The following is a 23,084-nucleotide window of genomic DNA, read 5'->3' as shown; positions in this document are numbered from 1 at the left end:
ATTTATTAAAAATTAAAAAATTGAGAAAGCACATGTACATAAGTATTCACAGCCTTTGCCATGAAGCTCGAAATTGAGCTCAGGTGCATCCTGTTTCCCCTGATCATCCTTGAGATGTTTCTGCAGCTTAACTGGAGTCCACCTGTGGTAAATTCAGTTGACTGGACATGATTTGGAAAGGCACACACCTGTCTATATAAGGTCCCACAGTTGACCGTTCATGTCAGAGCACAAACCAAGCATGAAGTCAAAGGAATTGTCTGTAGACCTCCAAGACAGGATTGTCTCAAGGCACATATCTGGGGAAGGTTACAGAAACATTTCTGCTGCTTTGAAGGTCCCAATGAGCACAGTGGCCTCCATCATCTATAAGTGGAAGAAGTTCGAAACCACCAGGACTCTTCCTAGAGCTGGCTGGCCATCTAAACTGAGCGATCGGGGGAGAAGGGCCTTAGTCAGGGAGGTGACCAAGAACCTGATGGTCACTCTGTCAGAGCTCCAGAGGTCCTCTGTGGAGTGAGGAGAAACTTCCAGAAGGACAACCATCTCTGCAGTAATCCACCAATCAGGCCTGTATGGTAAGAGTGGCCAGACGGAAGCCACTCCTTAGTAAAAGGCACATGGCAGCCCGCCTGGAGTTTGCCAAAAGGCACCTGAAGGACTCTCAGACCATGAGAAAGAAAATTCTCTGGTCTGATGAGACAAAGATTGAACTCTTTGGTGTGAATGCCAGGCGCCACGTTTGGAGGAAACCTGGCACCATCCCTACAGTGAAGCATGGTGGTGGCAGCATCATGCTGTGGGGATGTGTTTCAGCGGCAGGAACAGGGAGACTAATCAGGATAAAGGGAAAGATGACTGCAGCAATGTACAGAGACATCCTGGATGAAAACTTGCTCCAGAGCGCTCTTGACCTCAGACTGGGGCGAAGGTTCATCTTTCAGCAGGACAACGACCCTAAGCACACAGCCAAGATATCAAAGGAGTGGCTTCAGGACAACTCTGTGAATGTCCTTGAGTGGCCCAGCCAGAGCCCAGACTTGAATCCGATTGAACATCTCTGGAGAGATATTAAAATGGCTGTGCACTGACGCTTCCCATCCAACCTGATGGAGCTTGAGAGGTGCTGCAAAGAGGAATGGGCGAAACTGGCCAAGGATAGGTGTGCCAAGCTTGTGGCATCATATTCAACAAGACTTGAGGCTGTAATTGCTGCCAAAAGGTGCATCGACAAAGTATTGAGCAAAGGCTGTGAATACTTATGTACATGTGATTTCTCAGTTTTTTTATTTTTAATAAATTTGCAAAAACCTCAAGTAAACTTTTTTCACGTTGTCATTATGGGGTGTTGTGTGCAGAATTCTGAGGAAAAAAAATGAATTTAATCCAATTTGGAATAAAACTAACATAACAAAAGGTGGAAAAAGTGATGCGCTGTAAATTCTTTCTGGATGCACTGTATCAAACACTGTATTTTGTTTGCTCTAGTTAGTGCATCTATTTTTTTTAAAACTTTTGGGTGTCTATCTTCTGCCTGTTTTGCCTGCAGTACAGACTATTCTGTCACAAAGTCCGTGCAACTGCTTATTGGCTGTCTGAAGTCTAAGCCCTTCTTGGTTGATAATTGCTTTATTTGTATAGCTGTCTACTGTAATCTTAAAGCTCATAACATTAGTATAGGAACAATCCCATGAGGAGGGTAGGAGGAACTGTGACATTCACAGCAGGTATATTACAGTTACTCAGGCCTTTCTGGTTAGATCTTTTACATAAAGGATCACAAACACCATAAAACAATTCATTCCCAAGTAAACCACCAAAAATGTTTTCTCTTGGACTATGACACAAACAGATGGGTAGAACAATTGTGAGTTTTAATAAATAACTGATCTGTAAGTAGTTCAGTACAAAAATACTTGCCTTTGATGGTTCTACTGATGTAGTTTTTGTAGAAGACACAGGGATCTCATCAGATTCTGGGAAATCTACTGACATTTGGCGGCAGGGAGACTTGGGACTTGTCAGAGAACTCCTTTCCATGTCTACACCAGGTGAGCTAGGCTCTCTTATTTGCATTTGTGTCAGGACTTCACTTGTCCCTGGAAGCTTCACTGTAGCTCCATCGGATGTAATACTGAAGGCGGTCATTTGAGTCAGCAGAGCTTTTGGTAATGTATCTACATTAGAAGTGACCAGTCTTCCAGAGAGCTTTCCACTCTTCAGACCCTCTTCAAAATTGGTGACACTGGAACATTCGCTATAGCTACTCATTGTGGGGTGGTGCTGTGGACTTGCTGTGACAGATGGGGTGGCCGACACAACAGATTCAGCTTGGCTGTCATCTTCATCCTCTTCATCATTATCATTGTCATCATCATCAGCACCTTCAGAGTCATCCCCATCTGAGCACTGACGGTCATATGAAAACTTTCCCTTGTCACCTATAAAAAAAAAAATATATATATATCAACATTTGTGACTGCCTAGGATTAAATAATAAAGAATATTGGAGGCTGATGCTGCCCTTTTCTTTGCAAAGCTTTCTTCATATTTTTATCTTTCTTTTTTATGTTTATATTAAAATAAAACATGTTTTTAGATGTTTAACCAACAAATTGAGAATTTTGATTTAAACAAAACAAAACAATTCAAACAAACAATGGTCGGTTCACTTTGCATCTGAGAAAAGGCCATACTGTTATGTCCAGGGCTGATCCTAGCAGCTGTTGTTTGAATAACTCTTAGTGTTGCAGTGTGGCGATTGGAATTATACTCTCAACCTCAAAATGTGTGCTCCCTAAAATGTTGCAGATTATGAGCACACCACCCACTCCTGTCCCATGATTGATATTCAGTAAGTCACATTACATATAAAATATTTAAATCGTCTTAACTAGTAGCATCTGCATATTCTCTGAATGAAGATTTTTGCATCTAAATTTCTCATAGGTCAAAACCACCCTTATAGTATTCAGAAATAATCTGCACATAACAATTGGCACTTGTCTACACTAAACTGTATTTTACAGGTGTCTGCCCAATTTGTATGATTGCCCGGGTCACTCTGATTTGTTTTCCAGATAATGTTAAAACTGAAAAGAGAGAAAATAACATGACATCAGCATATTTCACAGATTCACACACTGCAACTGAATCAATGCCATGAAAATCATTTAGGAAAAATAATACTCAAAGCACATGGATCCCAAGGGACTACATTGATGACTACATCTTAGCCCAAGGAGTCATCTCTGATAAGTAGTACAGCTCTTCATCCCTTTAATCAGTCAACTGTGTTATGTTGCCCTTAATAACAGATAGCTTTCAGTTTCATGATAAATCTCTACAGAATAAAGACTTTGAAAATCAATGTATTATATTATTATATACTATGCTTATTTATGTCTACAATAAAACTTATGTTAAACTTGACAGATGCTTTCTCAACAATCTACCCTAAAGTTTTGGCGGGAACTTCTCATTCTAACCCTACACGGACTGTGATTTAGTACATTGTTTTCAAATAAATACTTTACTCATTCGTTTTTAACAGAAACAGTTCATTTATTTGACTAAGTACAGAGGCAAATGTCATTAGTTTATAATTATTGGGATCTATTTTGACTCAGAGTCTAATTGGTGGGGTAGCTTTTACAAATTTGCAGCCACAATGCTTAACACACTTAGGTCGGGAGCACACCACACCCACCACACAACAAAAAACTTGGATTGGGACCCAAGTTCAGTGGGTGACAGCTCAGCACCACACTGGAACAGTGTGAGGTTTTATTTATTTATTTATGGTGGCAGGAGTGCCAATCCTGCCACCAACCCCCAAGTTTACAATTAAAAAATGTCTAATTTCTTTTTGGAACTACTGGTGTTATCCCGTAAGTTCACTGAACTGTGTTTATCTTTAACATACCTACTGCCTAAACAATATAAGAATCCTGCCTTTTAAAATCCTTAAACCTGGACCTAATTTTCATTATTGTTCTTGTTGTTATTTTTTTCCCAAAGCTTGAGTGGAATATTATATATTCCCTTTATTCAGAATTCATGATCTTTCACCAAGATGTCCTCCTTTTCTTCCAAAGGCTTTTGAAATGGTCTTTTGCTTATTTGTTAGAACAGAATAGAAATCAAAACCTTTTGGTACTATTTGGTGAGAGACATGGTTTATGGGGAGAGTATGCTCCTAGTTGCAATTTCCATAGTCTGCTTCATTTGTACTTTCATTTTTTTGCAATTGCCATCAAACCACTGGCTATTCATCTTAGATAAACCATAAGAAATAAAGGGAATCATAAGGGAAGCAAAGGGAAAAAAAAAATTTCTCTCTACGTTGATGATATAGGTATTTTCATTACCAATCCAACATTATCATTGTTAATCATACAAAATCTTTTGGATGAACTTTACACAATCTCTTGGTGTAAAATTAATCTGACTAGAAGGGTGCATTTTCAGTCAATCATTTTCACGGAATATTAAATTAGAGTAGTTTCATTGTTTCAGAACAATTTAAATATGCAAGTTACAGTTACTTAATTGCAGTTATTAATTACAGTTAATTCAGTCATCCAGGATTGAAATTACACTTTCACAAAACAATGGAAAGAATTAATTACAATTTTAAGTGGTCAACTCTTCATAAAATTGATATTGTGAGAACTCAGAACTTCATTTGTCACCAGGGGGAAATTTGGCTTTTAACAGACTTTTGCTGAATAATTTGTTGGTTGAAAGTCCTTAATGTTAGTGTGTCAGAGACAACATATGCAACATTGTTAATAATGGCACTCAGTTTTGTATTAATTCTTTCCTTCGCTATGACCTCCAGGGGATACAGAGTTTGCATGTCCCATAACTGAGCCTGCCTTCTTAATCAGTTTGCTGATTCGGTGGGTTGCTCTTGAATTCATGTTACCAGCCCGGCACACCACAGCACAGAAAATCAAACTGGTCATAACAGAATTGTAGACCATGTAATGGATGTCACTCCTTGCATTACAGGAGTGTGGTCTCCTAAGGAAAAGGAGTCTACTCTGCCCCTCTTTCTACAGTTTCTCTATGCTAGTAGACCAATCCAACCTGTCATTAATGTGGACCTCCAAGTACTTGTAGGAGTGGACTATCTCTACACCCACTCCTAGAATAGTGACTGGACATAGAGGCTCTTTGGTGCAGTGAAAGTCAATAACTAGTTTTTTGGTTTTCCGGATGTTAAGATGCAGACAATTCTCTTTGCATCAAGAAATAAAAATCTCCAGATTTTTAGATGCAGATTTCATCACTATTCAATAAAAATGAGTTGTCCTTGGACATGGATTCTTATTTGAGAATCACATTTGGCCCCTTGAGAATAGCGAGGGATCAACAGGTGGGAGGAAGAATGGCCAAAGGTGGTAAGAAAACTAAAACAAGAAGTTTAAGGGAATGTCTATGGTTTACTGTAGGACAGTGTGTTAACATGTCCCAGGAACCCACATATGCAGACCAGGGGAGTGTCAGATTTGGTAGGTTCCTTATTTTCTCCTTATTTTTAATCCTGTGTTGTGCATTTATCTTTATAAGAAATCCAACCATTTGCAAATTTCTTTTAACACTTTTATTTTAGATTCAGGTATGGTTAAAGGGTACCCACTATTTTCCAAAAAATATTAAAAAGCTACCAGCTTTGTGTGGTTTGTACTTGCACTGTGTTTCTGATATTGAAAGAGTGACAAGACTTCTTTCATATAAGAAGTCTTCATCAGCTCCTTGCAGAAGATGGAAGATAGGTAAAACAAACATAAATCTAAGCAAAATATACAAAATGGGCTTATAGTTAGTAAATACACTTTATTTAATAGACAAGCAGTAGAAATGTACATAAAGGACCAATGTTACTGAGGAAAAGACAGATTAGCATAGCCGAGAAAAAGGAAAAACTTACTGCACCACTCATGCTCTAGCTAATTATTCTACTGCTACTCCTGGCACCAGACTGTAGTATCTTCTCCCTTTTATTATTCTTATTGCTCATTAAAAGCTAAATACCAGTAGGAATCCTCCTCTACCTCCCACCATTCCTTATCCCAAACAGATCTTGTGTTTTTTTGCACAGACAATAAGCATTCTGTCAAATGTCTCCTGCTGAGCAGTCCACCCACTCGATCTTACCAGGCTCTTTCTTGCATTTTCCTGTGGAGCTGCACCTGCTCCCCTGTTTGGCTTAAAATTAAAAACAATAATAATGATAATTACAATAATAATAAACCCTCTCGATTGCACTTGAGCTAAACAAAGATTTGATCTCAAGGAATGTAAATTAACTGTCTAGTGAACACAAACCCCAATAGCCCATTATCTGAGGGCATACCTTGTGAATTCTGCCTTAATACCAGTTGTGAAAAGTGCCCTCATACTACTGTTTCTATGTTACTGTTCACTTAAATAAAAATGCGTGTTAGTGAATGTAAGTGTTGAATGGTGATAAGCTTTTGTTTAGTATTTGCAGATGTGTGAAAGCCTGAAGAAGAAGCCTGTAGGTGGTCCCCACTCTTCTTATATTTGGGAATCAGGTGCTATAAAGTTTTTATGCTCCATCTGAACTGGATCTACTCTTGGTTATTGTGATTTTGCTCCACATATTTATGTTTGACTGTTTCCAGCTTGTTAGTGTTTTGCATTTAATTTCCCTTAGTGCTTCTTTGCTGTTAGTTTTCTGATGAGGTGGCTGGAATGGAGTGACTTAATATGTCTTGCTTTGAATTAAGCTGCCTCTTTGTCCCTCTAGGACAGAACTTGATGGCTATACTGCAGTAACCACTTTTACATCAGAGTGTTTCTTCTTGCTCCTATACACTTGTCATAATCACCTCTCTTCTTTCTCAACACTTCTTCAAATTCTGTCCCTCTCCAGACCAACCTTGTTAATTCACTATGCAGTTCCCTCTTTAAAATTCACTTTGATGTCAGTCTGGAGAGCCCAAAGATAACCATTGCAGTCCTTTAACTCCAGGTGGCCAGTGACAAGCACCACTTTTGCTGCATTACCACTGTCTACTGCTATACTATTTACATTAAAATGGACACAATTACACCTAACATTATAAATAATGTATGGCAAAAAAATCATGCTATAAACAGATACACAGGTTTTTTTCTGGGTAATGCCCTTTGAGATCTTATTCACATTCTTAACCTATTTAAATTCATATATGGCTCTGGCTATAAATATAATTGGTTCATATCTGCCCTTCTCCCCTTAAGCAGCATTTGTCAACAGGCATATGTTCTACCATCTGTTCCTCTAATAAATATACAGTATATAGCTACCTCAGCAATAATATTTCTACATTAGTTCTATCTCTAGCTACCACTGCATTCTGCAGTACATTATGCAATCCCTCCCCTCCTGATTCACCCTTGTCTCTACATTCCCTTTATATGCAATCTAATGAGTGACCACTAAAACTCTCTCCTTCAATCCTGGAACACTGTTTTCAAAAATATATTGGTTTATCCTACTAAAAAACCTAATCACCAACATATCTGAGTTTGTATACCATCTGTGTTCCATACTCCAAAAACACTGCTACTTCAGCTCTCTAAATTCCCCCAGTACGTTTTCACATAAGTTTTGGTATTGTCTCCCTGTTTGTTCATTTTGGTACTTCATTAATAACTCTCTCTTTTCTATACAGTGGAAAATTTTCTCTATATGCACCACTGCTGCCGAACTGGCACTGGCCTATCACAAGAAATCCTTAATGTTTTTCCTCTACTCTCTGGAAGTTGTCATTTATAACCAGGTTTTTGTCAAAGCCTCTGTGTTGAGGATCAAAGTGTCACCATGCTCCAGTATTAATAATTGGCTACATGCTGCTCAGGTGGCTAGGGGCCGGCGAGTACTGACACAAGGCCTTCATATCTTTTTAGCTAAGCTTCTCCTGGCTTTACTTTTTGGGTCTGGATGTGCACTTTTTACTCTCATCAATATCCTGGTTCTATTGGTTTTGTTTGTGTACTTGTGTGAACATGCATGTTGTTTGGGGAATGATACCCGTGCCATAAACAAATTTTAAACATAATTTAAAAAATGTAGCATCTAGGCTTACTGGCAGAAAAAAAGTGACACAATTGGTCAGTTGCAGTATGCTTGAGATAGTACCATATCAGCAGCTGATCAAGAACAGACTATGTAGTATAGTACTAAGAGGAGATGATCCTTGCATCTAAGTGCTTGCTCAGTGAACAGCAGAACAAGAATAATGCCATCTTTATATATAATATGCTACTGTGGCTGTTCGTTTGTCTGTCCAGGATTTTAAATCACCTGCAGCTCGCAAACCGCTTGACCTATTGACCTGAAATTTGGTACACATATACTACATGACATCTACTATCCGCTTTCAGGGTGATGTTTGACCTCCAAGGTTATTCCTCTTTTTATTTTTATTTTACTGTAGAATCAACTCTCGGCAGCGGCCAGCAGGGCGGCTATGCAGCGGATGCGTACAGGTGCCGTTCTCATCCCTACCACCTTTGCCATCACTTCCTCTACCTCTTCATATCTTAAATTATTCTTGAGGCAGGTTGAAGACTTAAGTGCCAGCTTAAGTGAAAAATTAAAGAAAACATACTAAGTAATTGCAACACAAACACTGACTTAATCAGTTTTAACACGAAAAGATGCTGACAAAAGAAGAGAAGAAGCGGGCCACTTGGGTGGAGAAAAGAAGAGCTGCACAGGAAGCAGCAAGCACATCAACCTCTGAGCAAATGAATGGTAAACATACAGAGGAAGTATGAAAACTATGAATGCTCAAGTCAAGTGTAACGTGCAGTGCGCCATGACTGGTATTTAACTAATACGCAGCTAGTTGTGTGGTTTTGTATTTCTCCTCAGTTTGCTCACTGAGCTCTCTCTTAATTTAAAGTGACAGGGCACTGGAAAAATGTACATCTTCATGTAATCTCTCTATTATAAAAAAAATCCTGGGAGAGAAAGACTAGGAAGACAAGACGTGATGTGACCTTCATGTGAAGATCACGGAAGACACTTAAAAGACCTGCCCGACGAAAGACATTGGCCACGGAGCGTCTCGTGGGGGCCTTATACATGAGACTTTGTGCCAAGAGATTGACCCATGACCATCTCGTGGGGACATAGAACATGAGATTCTTGCAAGACATGCCCTACTTACAACCAATATTAAATAAGACCACAGGCAGCAAAACACTCAGTCGTGTAAAAGCTTTTAGCAGACACAGATCCAGGGCTCTCAGTGCATATAAAGCGTATAAGGACAGTACGTTATAGATGAAACGTCAATGACTAAGCAAAGAAGAAACAGCAGTGCAGAGAAAAGAGACTCAAAAGCGTTGGAGAGAAAAAAATGCAAAGTGCAAATTTCAGAAAATAAGGAAAGTAATAATCAGCCCGGAACAAGTGGAATTGAAAAAAACCACGTCCAATCGGGCTCAAAATTAAAAGACAGAGAGTAAAAGACAAAGTAGAACTTCATGCTGAGCAGGTTAGAGATTATGAAAGCAGTAGAATTCAAAATCTGGAAAACCAAACACGGGGGTTGGCAAGTGAAGTGAGCAGGGGGCGAAGCCCCTTAGTCTTATTAAAAAAATAATGGCAATCATCAAGATTATGTAAGACATTAGACTGTCATGTATGTAAATGTCATTCACTTTCAGTGTATAAAAAGACCCAGACATCCCTATTCAGAAAGTAATGACAATGAGAGGTACATATTACTAGTATCATATCTGAAGCATATTTGTGGCCGATCTACTATCTACTATCAGAGTGACCTGGGTAGAGTGTGTCCTAGGGCCCTGGGATATGCAAGAAAAAAAGTAGTTTCATTTTTCTATTTGTTTTTATATTGCACTCTTCCACGCAATGCACATTTGTAGTTATTCATACATTATTATCACCCCTTCTAATGTAAGAGTGACCAGTTGCTTAAATCTCAGAGCTGGGCAAACTCCTGATTTGTTTTATTTTCATATGTGATATTCATAGAATGTAAATATATGCAAGTGACACCCTGTGGGGGTCTTAATCTGGTCATGCAGTATCATATTTCCCAATTATAACAAAACAATAACAAAGAATCTACTATACAGAAGTGGGATGAAAACATGTCATTTAGGTGATGCATTGATGACCTCACACAAAGCACTAAAGGTCAGATGATTAAAGGAATCTTGCAGAGTTAAAAATTTGTGCTCATGTTAATCAATTGACAGAAATTTGTCTGCTGAGACACTTATATTTGTGAGATACTGCTCTGATCAAGTCAATCTGTGTTAAAATAAATAATGTTTACATGTTGGGACGCTGGACAAAAATGTACAGTGCATCCGGAAAGTATTCACAGCGCATCACTTTTTCCACATTTTGTTATGTTACAGCCTTATTCCAAAATGGATTATATTCATTTTTTTCCTCAGAATTGTACACACAACACCCCATAATGACAACGTGAAAAATGTTTACTTCAGATTTTTGCAAATTTATTAAAAATAAAACAATTGAGAAAGCACATGTACATAAGTATTCACAGCCTTTACCATGAAGCTCGAAATTGAGCTCAGGTGCAACCTGTTTCCCCTGATCATCCTCGAGATGTTTCTGCATGATTTGGAAAGCCACACACCTGTCTATATAAGGTCCCACAGTTGACCATTCATGTCAGAGCACAAACCAGGCATGAAGTCAAAAGACTTGTCTGTAGACCTCCAAGACAGGATTGTCTCGAGGCACAAATCTGGGGAAGGTTACAGAAAAATTTCTGCTGCTTTGAAGGTCCCAATGGGCACAGTGGCCTCCATCATCCGTAAGTGGAAGAAGTTCGAAACCACCAGGACTCTTCCTAGAGCTGGCCAGCCATCTAAACTGAGCGATTGGAGGAGAAGGGCCTTAGTCAGGGAAGTGACCAAGAACCCGATGATCACTCTGTCAGAGCTCCAGTGGTCCTCTGTGGAGAGAGGAGAACCTTCCAGAAGGACAACTATCTCTGCAGGAATCCACCAATCAGGCCTGTATAGTAGAGTGGCCAGACGGAAGCCTCTCCTTAGTAAAAGGCACATGGCAGCCTGCCTGGAGTTTGTCAAAAGGCACCTGAAGGACTCTCAGACCATGAGAAAGAAAATTCTCTGGTCTGATGAGACAAAGATTGAACTCTTTGGTGTGAATGCCAGGAGTCACTTTTGGAGGAAACCAGGCACTGCTCATCACCAGGCCAATACCATCCCTACAGTGAAGCATGGTGGTGGCAGCATCATGCTGTGGGGATGTTTTTCAGTGGCAGGGACTGGGAGACTAGTCAGGATAAAGGGAAAGATAACTGCAGCAATGTACAGAGACATCCTGGATGAAAACCTGCTCCAGAGTGCTCTTGACCTCAGACTGGGGCGACGGTTCATCTTTCAGCAGGACAACGACCCTAAGCACACAGCCAAGATAACAAAGTACAACTCTGTGAATGTCCTTGAGTGGCCCAGCCAGAGCCCAGACTTGAATCCAATTGAACATCTCTGGAGAGATCTTAAAATGGCTGTGCACCGACGCTTCCCATCCAACCTGATGGAGCTTGAGAGGTGCTGCAAAGAGGAATGGGTGAAACTGGCCAAGGATAGGTGTGCCAAGCTTGTGGCATCATATTCAAAAAGACTTGAGGCTGTAATTGCTGCCAAAGGTGCATCGACAAAGTATTAAGCAAAGGCTGTGAATACTTATGTACATGTGATTTCTCAGTTTTTTTATTTTTAATAAATTTGCAAAAATCTCAAGTAAAACTTTTTTCATTTTGCCATTATGGGGTTTTGTATGTAGAATTCTGAGGAAAAAAAATGAATTTAATCCATTTTGGAAAAAGGCTGTAACGTAACAAAATGTGGAAAAAGTGATGCGCTGTGAATACTTTCCGGATGCACTGTATAAGAGCTGATGCTATAAGCAAACTCCAGTCATCCAGGTGTTTGAAAAAATAAAGAAAAATATGTTATTTTTTTCCTTATTTGCACTTGATGTATTTTTAATTATCTCCTTTTCAAAATAATGTGTTACCAGCAATTATCTCTTACTTTATAGGCATAACGACAATTGTAGACAGAAGGATTTCTCCTATTATTCAGTTTTAATCCCTAATCTGCTTCTTTTCCAACGAACCACAAATACAGTAAATTACTTAACATTTACATGGAACTATTGAGCCAACATATGTATTTGTGACTTACAAAATACAAGAGTAAAGTTCTACTATTTAATTATTTATAGATTTTTTTTCTACAGGCTGTAAAGTAAATGACTCATTCAGGGTCAGAGAGTGAGTCAGAAATGGAGACCAAAACAACAACCTTGTAGTTCACAGTTTAAAGACTAAGCAACTAGACCAAACTGTCTGCATCTACCAACACAGTATTAAATATTTACAACAATTAAAAGTACTAAACATCCACAAAATAGAAGCAAAATTAGGCAAAAAAACTGGTTATGATAATAGCTACTGCCATGACTAATTAATCCACATGCTGGATATCCTTCAGATGATTGCTGCATGCCCATTTAGGTGACACTGGCCTATGCATGAAAAAAGGGAGATTCCCTCTGCTATGTAAAACACAAAAAATGTACTCCATGGAGAATTGACACCAAAGAGTGAGGTCAAATTTATTTTAAACCTATGACTTTTAAGCATAGGCTGCAAAATAGTGTAGTGAGTAGCACTGCTGTTTCACAAATTCAGAATCCTGCTCCCTGTTTTTGTTTTTATGGACATCGTGCATTCTCCCTGTGTCTGCCTGCGTTTTTCCTTTGGATACTCCAGCTTTTCTCCCTGTGTGGTAGGTTAATCGGTGACTCTAAAACCCGGTCATGATAGGTTTCACCCCAAATCGTTGCCACCACGGGACATATACCTGCTTCAAAATCCCAAGATAGATGAAGTAGATTTGAGAATGTTGCTGCTCTTGACTATATGTTTAAAACAAAGATATTAAAAAAGTATTGCCTTTAATTTATTAGTCTAACTACAACTCTCAAAAGTAGTGTAAAAATACTTTTCCTGGTTTTTATTTATTTTAAGAAATATTAAAATAGTTACCTACAACTTACAAAAGCTAAATAAAGAAATATTTTTTCCTGTTTCTATTTATATTAAAAATACCATTAAAGTTTTTGGGAACAACTAATGGTGAAATTCCTTGCATACTTAAAACTTAATAAAACCTATCACAAATATAAAGCTCTTTGCTAATCTGTTACAATAACAAATCATACATTCTAGATTCTTTAAGACAGGAAAAGAGGAGGTATTTAAATAAAGTGATCAGAAGAATTTACTTCCAATCTAACAATAACTACTGTTATTATAGTTATTATTACCATCATCATCGTCCATCATTTTTTGTACCCACTTATCCAGGTGCAGGGTCATGAGGATCCTGTATGTATCCTGACAGCGATGGGTACAAGGTAGGCACTGACAAAAATGGGGTCCTAGCAAAGCACATTGATGCACATACACACAAAATACTGGGTCAATTTACTATTGACAATTAACCCACAGTAACGTTTCACAATGGCAATAAACAGGTCAGAATGTGAACCAAGGATTCTGGGGTAAATAGGATACACCACCATGTTGTAATTATTATGATTATTAATATGAAATCCAGAACCAGAGTGTATTAAGAGGAAAAAAAAATTGCTAAGGTAATATTCTTCTCAAAGCAAATCTGGAACAACCACCAATACACAAAAAAAGCAGCAGCCGTAACTGGATTACAATTTTGTAGTCTCCTCTAAATGGAAATCCAAAACAAAAATGAATTAGCCTTTGCACCTGAGCGGATGTTCATATATTAATGTCGACTTTCATTCACGTCTTCAGTAGAAACTAGTGGCAGCATTCTGCCAACACAGATGCTGCAAATTTTTATGTTTTAATGGCTTTTGTGCAACAGCAGAATGACTCATACATCTGATCAGCATTGGCCAGGCTACAAAGGATTATCGAAAAGAAGATATCACCGTTAGCAACTCCGCAGCAGTTCTTTCTGGGTTCAGTCATAAATTGTTGATGCTACCGTCACACTAGGGACAAAAATCAGACAGTCCCTCTTTGAAAAGTGCTGTAGGAATTCTCAGAGGCAATTTGTCATCTTCTCATCTATGAAAGTAGCGTGGGAGTAAAGGGACCATTTTCATCCCTGTCACCCACCCACAGTACTGCTATATGGCTCGAGGTAACTAATTAGAAGGCAAGCATATTCACAGCAAATAATGGATCCGTCATCATCACCCACAAACACAGAAAATTAGCAAGAAGCTGTAGCTATCCCAGGCCTTGAGCATCCAGAGCAGAGTCAATAGGCACGGCTGAGGCTTCTTTAACCCAGCAAATCATAAAGAGCGTCACAAATATTGTTCTTTTTTAATATATTTTGAAGATTAAAAGGGGAGCAACTGTTCTTATTTTTATTACATGTATTTAAAAAACAAAAAATATTGTAGTTATAGAAAAAGATACAATTATAGCAAAGCAAAATTATTACATTACATTTTTTGTTAGCAAAAAGTGCAATATAGGAAGACAAGTAATCACATTAGAAAACTACACATTTTTGTTATGGGTGTAAAGTAAATGGTAGGAGTTGAAAATCTATGGCAGCCACAGAGTAATAAGAGCTGAAAATAAACTGCACATATACAATTTAAATTGTGACACATACATGAATGGGGGCATTTTCATAGTTTATTTGCTACTGCAATACCACTCTGAGCTGGGGTTGGCAGGGTCATTCACATCCTTTCCCCTTTTAGCCCTCCAAAACGAAGATTGAAGGCAAGAAGAACTATGATGTCACTCCACCAACAAACCCACCTCTTCATGCCAAAAGCATACTTAATATACAAGCAAATGAGTCATCTGATCTAATGAGCTTCTTAAAATAAAATACAGTTAAAGTATATTAACAAGGGTTTATCAGGCACCAGGCAGTGAGTGAAGATGACTAAAGCAGTGCAAGGTAAAGAAATGCCAAGTACAGAGCAAATATTAAAGTGCAATAATAACCAATTTCTCAATCACAGAAAATATAATAATAGTAAACAAATGATTATTATAATATTACATAACTTGTTATTATGAACAAATTTGAATATAATTTTTGGAGAGAGAGATTTCTCAGCTGGCAAAGGTGGCTCTGAGGAGCCAAAAAAAAGGTCATGGAGTTTCTGAATGGACCAGGTCCAATACATGTCCAATTCTTATTGTTAGGGCTACCATACTTTCCCCCTGAAGTGTTAAACTTTGTCTCCCTAAGCAAATGTTTGCTGCCTATTAAGAATATAGCAAACAAGAAAGAAACAAACATGGTTGTTAGCTTAGGTTTTGATCCTTTTCCTTCCCTAAAATCTTGAAAGGGATTCATCCTATTGCACTTCCACTCAGTACTAGGGTGTCTGGTTGTCAGAATACCTCCATAGGAGTGAAACCAAATGTACAGTATGCAAAATCAGTGCAAAATGTTATTTGCTGGAAAAAGAACATGCTCTTTAAAATTTTGTTGAAGTCTTGCTAGACAGGGAGTTACTATTGAGGCATAAAGTGGGTTAAAGGGACTAAAGATGCTCTAAACATCCAAAATAGAAAACACATGAATTCAATATGTCACCCAAGTCAATTTTGGTGTATTTAAAACTGCAATTCAGATTTTTTTGTTGGGTTTGTTGCCTATCAAGTATTTCCCTAAAGCAAATACAGTACACAGCACATTACAGGGGTGTAGAGTTTTCTCTCCTTCCTTTTTCTATGCAACTCAAATGCTCATTAGCTGCACTGCACTCCACAACAGCAATTGCTAAACATTTACCAATTAAAATCATATTCACTTCTTCATACTGCATTGTAGATATGCAACAATTCAGGTGATGAGCTTATGTTTCAGTATCCCACTGAATTAATAAAATAAATGTTCTTTACTTCATGACATGAACATGAAAAAATATTTGTTGACTTTTTATAGCAAAAAAGGAAAACTTACCTGAATCTTCGGCGTCTGCATCATCAATGGATCCCACAGAAATCCCCATTTCTATGCACTTCTTACTGTGCGCTTTGGATTTCATGTGCTTTGTCAAGTTTCCTGCAAAGCAGAGGCAAAAGAATTTTCCGTGATCGGAAACAACCAATTTTCTCTTGAGATTTTCATGAATTTTATTTTTGAATTTACAAATCACATTGTTCATTTTATCACTAAAAAGACTTTATAATCCCAATTGCATAATTGCTTCCATATGTCTAAGATGTGAGCACTACCAAGTAAATAATAATTAAAGAGAGGATTAGTGATGAGGGATTGAACTAGTAACCTTGTGACGTGTAGGTCAATACTACCAAGCTGCATTGCCTGATTGACTGCAAACTGCCACTCTCACTTGACAAGAAGACTGGTACCTTCTTTTAACAAAGTAGAGTACTTTGACTGACTAATTCCTTACATGCTGGTGTTCTCTTCAGTATGAGAAGCTTTGAAAAATTGACAAGTATAACTGGAGATATAATGAGGCCAAGATGTTGAAGTCTGGACCATTCAAGCCACAATATTGTTACATTTTCAAGAACCTAAGATTTTAAAGGTTATACATGAGATGTCACACGTTTACACAAATTCAAATAAAGTCCAAAATACAGGTGCTGGTCATAAAATTAGAATATCATGACAAAGTTGAATTATTTCAGTAATTCCATTCAAAAAGTGAAACTTGTATATTAGATTCATTCATTAGACACAGATTGATGTATTTCAAATGTTTATTTCATTTAATGTTGATGATTATAACAGACAACTAATGAAAGTCCCAAATTCAGTATCTCGGAAATTAGAATATCAATTAAGACCAATGCAAAAAAAGGATTTTTAGAAATGTTGGCCAACTGAAAGGTATGAACATGAAAAGTATGAGCATGTACAGCACTCAATATTTATTTGGGGCTCCTTTGGCCTGGATTACTGCAGCAATGCGGCGTGGCATGGAGTTGATCAGTCTGTGGCACTGCTCAGGTGTTATGAGAGCCCATGTTGCTCTGATAGTGGACTTCAGCTCTTCTGAATTGTTGGGTCTGGCGTATTGCATCTTCCTCTTCACAATACCCCATAGATTTTCTATGGGGTTAAGGTCAGGCAAGTTTGCTGGCCAATCAAGAACAGGGATACCATGGTCCTTAAACCAGGTACTGGTAGCTTTGGCACTGTGTGCAGGTGCCAGGTCCTGTTGGAAAATGAAATCTGCATCTCCATAAAGTTCGTCAGCAGCAAGAAGCATGAAGTGCTCTAAAACTTCCTGGTAGACGGCTGCGTTGACCTTGGACCTCAGAAAACACAATGGACCAACACCAGCAGATAACATGGCACCCCAAACCATCACTGACTGTGGAAACTTTACACTGGACCTCAGGCAACGTGGATTCTGTGCCTCTCCTCTCTTCCTCCAGACTCTGGGACCTTGATTTCCAAAGGAAATGCAAAATTTACTTTCATCAGAGAACATAACTTTGGACCACTCAGCAGCAGTCCAAAGGCGAGGCGCTTTTGACGCTGACTCTTGTTCAAGAGTGGCTTGAAACAAGGAATGCGACAGCTGAAACCCATGTCTTGCATACGTCTGTGCATGGTGGTTCTTGAAGCACTGACTCCAGCTGCAGTCCACTCTTTCTGAATCTCCCCCACATTTTTGAATGGGTTTTGTTTCACAATCCTCTCCAGGATGCGGTTATCCCTATTGCTTGTACACTTTTTTCTACCACATCTTGTCCTTCCCTTCACGTCTCTATTAATGTGCTTGGACACAGAGCTCTGTGAACAGCCAGCCTCTTTAGCAATTAACTTTTGTGTCTTGCCCTCCTTGTGCAAGGTGTCAATGGTCGTCTTTTTGACAACTGTCAAGTCAGCAGTCTTCCCCATGATTGTGTAGCCTACAGAACTAGACTGAGAGACCATTTAAAGCCTTTTGCAGGTGTTTTGAGTTAATTAGCTGATTAGAGTGTGGCACCAGGTGTCTTCAATATTGAACCTTTTCACAATATTCTAATTTTCCGAGATACTGAATTTGGGACTTTCATTAGTTGTCAGTTATAATCATCAAAATTAAAAGAAATAAACATTTGAAATACATCAGTCTGTGTGTAATGAATGAATCTAATATACAAGTTTCACTTTTTGAATGGAATTACTGAAATAAATCAACTTTGTCATGATATTCTAATTTTATGACCAGCACGTGTATATTAGGAGCTTCAGCACATTTGTATAAATGACTCATTTGCAAAGGAACTGCAAGTTTTACAGATTTAGAAGTTAAACATATCAAAAGCAATTCACTGACCGTGACAATGAACAAATGATGTCATGGGTCAGGTGCAATATATTCCTTAAACCACGGTTCACTTTTGCATTTAAAAAATCAAGAAATTGATCCTGCAATTTCACACTATTATTTCTAACATCCAATCCTGGCCCTCTTATCCAACTATGCAGTCTGCTTTTTGTTGAACTTATTCTAATTGTTGTATAATATGCCTAATTAAAAATACAATTAGAAGATATTACATCATCAGGTATGACAGAGTTGGTCACTGTTGATGCCAATACATCTGCATGGATCAGTAGGACTAATAAATAACTGATTTGGTTCTCATGTGGAATGCATTTCAAGTATGTGTAGAGCCCTGCTGAGATACAGATATAAAAATTTTACCAGTTGAACTGTAGCTAACTCATTATAGCACTAAGAAATGTGCTTAAACGTCACTCCATAATCATAAGTAGCTGTAGTATGCAAATATAGTATTTTCATGACAGAAACATTACTCCAACACCAAGGCAGAAGACATTGGTCAGCCCTTAACAGGTAAATCCACAATGCACTGATATAGATCACCCTGTACTGAAGCACAAAGTAAACTGATAATTTCAAATACCAGCTCACTACAAAATTATTCACTCATTATATACAGTAAATGTAAAGAATTATTATTATTGAAAGCACAACACTGCAATGAAAGCAAATTTACACAAAGGTTTGTGAGGTCTGAGCTTGTCAAGCCTGGAAACATTTTGCTTTTCAGATGTGGAAAACATACAGCAAGCTTTGTTTATGCAGAAAACTGAAATGAGCATTTCATGTTACATCTCTTAACTACCTAGGTAAACCAGTATTTAAACAAAAACATGTTTGCAATGCAGGATTTTATTCAAAAAAGGGCAAAAAATCTGAAACCAGCATATATTTATTATGAGTATAGCAGAACGCAACGTTTGATTCTAATGTCTACCATTTATTTGTCAGTGTTGTTAAAATGTTTTTAGTTGTGTATTTATCATGACAGTTTTTCCCAAAACACTTCATGAAATACCTGAATGATGTGGGCAAACAGGAAAAGTGCTCAGTGCCACATTTACTAGTCATGATGGAAAAAGTAACAGCTTTTCTTAAATATATTATTATTATTATCTGCAATTACTTTTTAGCATTATTTCACAAAGAGCATAACTAAATGTATGCACATATGAAGTAATTTTAGAAATGGCATACCTTTAGGTCAGTGGTTCTCAAACTGAAGAGCGGGCCCCCCTAGGGGGGCACGAAGTAACAAAAAGGGGGGCACGAAGATGTGAAAAAAAGATAACAAGAATCGAAAATACGAAAAATACATCTATTGAAACTAAAACAAATTAACTTAAACTACATTCTGATACTAGAAAAATAAATACATAGTTAGATAAATATCGATAAAAGTTAAGTACGTATAATAAAAAATGCATCTATGATATATCATTAATTAAAAAAGAACAAATTGGTATTAGTGGGCTCCTTTCAAAAAAACGTTAGGGGGGCGCGATTAAAACTTATGAAAACTCGGGTCGCAAATACTTAACGGTTGAGAAACGCTGCCTTTAGGTAAAGTCTTTAAAATCAGTTGTAGATAATTAGATGGCCGTGGCACCTTTGTAAAAAGGAAAGCCAAATGCAAGAGATGTTTTGTCCATATAGCTAATATGCAGTAAACCGTATCACATATCATTTACATTGACAATATCACTTTACTGTTCATAGTTTGTTGCCAATTTAAAGAGGTACTTCCTTAACAAATAAAACCCCCATTTTTGTTCGTCCTTCTTTCTGATTATGCCAATGCGCAACACATGCCTCAGAAATTGTATCAATTTAATTTTGGGACTTGTAACTCTGTTCTTATGGGCTGTTGCTTTACAAATAACTTTAAATTTCTCTGACACATGTAATAATCTTTAAGAACTAGTCCAGATTATACTAGCTTTGTATTACTACTGTAGTCTTAGTAATTTGTTCTGTGTAGCAAAAACAAGCTTTAAAATCATACAGATAAAAAAAAAAAAGTATGATTAGATATTAACATTAAATGACAGTTAATCCATTTTATTGTGTGTCATTATATAATGAACAGCTCCAAGCTGCTGCTTAAGTACTGACATATACATTATTACTGTAATTTTACTGTATTTTGTTTTAATCTGCAGGTCACATAACTAACTCATCAGGGTTACCAAGCCTGCAAGTTCATGCTTTACAGACATTACATGACTTTGAGTTGTAGACTATATCAGACTTGCCAACTGCAGCTGCTGATTTTGTCGATGGACCACATTAATTTCCATCTGAAAATCACTGGGGCATGTCAAATTATATGCTTGCCCCTTTTTTTGCAACAGCCAATAACATGCTGCCTGATGTATTCTGTGGTTAACAGGTACAAGTGCAGCTGCAATCTCTGCCTTTTTTTTTCTTCTTTTCTCTATTCTATCATGGTATATAAAACACAACACACTAGACGATGAGCCTTCTGTTTGCAATGTCCAGAACACATGTTTCTTATTCCTCTTCACTACATTATATGAATCACATTTGAGGATGAGCATTCATCGGTTGTCAGCTCTCACGCACACAGAGTGAGTCTTGGATTAGTTGGAGCCAGTCACTAGTATGCAGAAATTATTTAATAAAGTACTTTTTATAGTAAACACTATATATTGATGCTTTACAACTGAACTACAGTACAAACATTTTCATACATTTCTACTTTTGAACTACAGAAAGGCTAACTGATTTCCTTAATCATTCAGAGACTAAGCAAGGAATTTTCTGATTACTGTTCAGTGCCTTAGTCAACAGACCAGTGATGAATAAATGTAACAATCACATTCTTCCTTTTTTTTTTATATGAGTCTGCTACAACTCATTCCAAAATGGAATGGAGGTTAACTACCCTGTGCATTCCCTTTACCTTTAGTTTTAAAAGAAAAATTGCAATAGGCACAGTGATAAGGACGGACATCCGTGTGTGTGCGAATGTGCTTCCTTAGCATGCTGGGCTTCTTGCAGCGTATTCCACATTCCTCACAGATATATTTGCCTCGACCTCTTCCTCGCACATAGACATATTCTTCATTGGACTTGTACCTTCAAAAAAAAAAAAAAAAAAAAATACATCATAGTATTATATTTTATGATTGAATAGTGATTTTAAAGCATCACTGCTCATCATGCAAATCAGACTGACTTTTCTGAATTTCGGCACTGAATTTAAGTGTTTTACACCCATTACCTGATGTCTGATTGAAACTGTACTATTAACAGTCCGAAAGAAAAATACCACTTTCTACATTAAGCTAAACACAATCTAACCAAATTATAACAAGATTTTACAAGGTGTCCCTCCAAAGGAGAAAAGTAATGCACACAGTCACAGGACTTCTCTGCCCTTAGTTGCCAAAAAAGGTTCTTCTTTTTAACATATAAAGCACAGGTGATGTTCTATACATATTTAATTTCTTCTTTAATATGCAGGTCAGGTAAATATATTATGTTACAGACAAAACATGCATCTTTCTGCTATAATTTCATACAAAATTTACTGTCTTCATTTAATATTTATTAAACTATAATTTTTCAAATTGATTCAATTTTTTTTTTAATAGGACACTTTCTGAATGCTTGTATCTCTGCAAAATGGATACCACTCTGTGCCTGAAGCCATGTGTGATGCTAATTACCACTAACAACACACCAGCACAAAATAACTCAATTTTAGAAGCCACTCTCTTACTGCCCATTAGTTAAAGAGTTATAAAATAATTTATCATATACAGGGTGCAAAATCCCCCCTCCCGAGACCTGGGTTAACCTACTGAAGGCTTCACAAATGAAGGTTCCAGATAAAATCAAGACAGCAATCTTTATGAAGGAAACTTTGAGAACAAAGGTCTAAAGTAATGGGAACAAAGCAGCCTCAATGTTTCGAACCCTGCAGTGCTCATTTCTGGACTAACCTGAACTTAAAAATATGTTTTACATGGATGAGGTATTCATACAATAGCAGCATTCTAAAAACTACAATTTTGCTGCCAATCACTTATGTATTGCTCAATGTGTTAATTTTCCCAGGTCCTCCAAAAGTCATGCATTGGACAGTATTTGGTCTTCTGTCATATGGATCTTTATCCGCTTTCGCTACTAAAACTTTATGTATCTGATATATTCCATTCAAATCATTAGATGTGGAAATTTAAACACCACCAAACACACTTTTGTAATGGATGTACTCAGCTGGGAAATTGCCACTGACCCTGAAAACATGCAATCATTACCTCAAACAAACAAACATCGAACATGCCAGGTCTGTGTTTACTGTGGCCATTTCATCTTAATCACATATTGCTGCTAGTGAGACCTGGGGTTGTGCTCAATAAAAACACACAGAATATTCAGAATATTACAGACTATTACTATAATGAAGTAAACATTTCATTTTTATTTATTCTTACTTAAGTACATTGACTAAAACTATTTAATGAAAAGAGAAGCCATTAAACTATGGGAATGCGGATAAATATATGGGGCACAATTAAATAATATTGGATAACTCATCTGATCTACAGAAATTACTTTGTAGTGTGCAATCTATATAGTGCTTATTTTCACTGTTTACAACATCTGTCCATTATAAAGGGTGTTATACTTAAATAAACAAAAC

The 23,084-nt window shown here is 37.4% G+C and overlaps 1 protein-coding gene across 1 annotated transcript in view; it reads right to left on the bottom strand.

Annotated features, from left to right (window-relative positions):
* The window catches only part of hivep1 (HIVEP zinc finger 1), a 141,150-nt gene that overhangs the window by 6,984 nt on the left and 111,082 nt on the right, over positions 1-23,084 (bottom strand). The window contains exons 6-8 of the mRNA XM_051935561.1: positions 21,336-21,511; positions 16,057-16,158; positions 1,685-2,441 (exon numbers count right to left, since the gene is read on the bottom strand). Coding sequence (XP_051791521.1) covers positions 1,685-2,441; positions 16,057-16,158; positions 21,336-21,511 — 1,035 coding nt within the window. The remainder of the gene's footprint in view (positions 1-1,684; positions 2,442-16,056; positions 16,159-21,335; positions 21,512-23,084) is intronic.

This window comes from Erpetoichthys calabaricus, chromosome 13 (assembly GCF_900747795.2).
Source record: "Erpetoichthys calabaricus chromosome 13, fErpCal1.3, whole genome shotgun sequence".
Taxonomy (NCBI): domain Eukaryota; kingdom Metazoa; phylum Chordata; class Cladistia; order Polypteriformes; family Polypteridae; genus Erpetoichthys; species Erpetoichthys calabaricus.
This window is presented reverse-complemented; position numbering and strand designations above follow the sequence as displayed.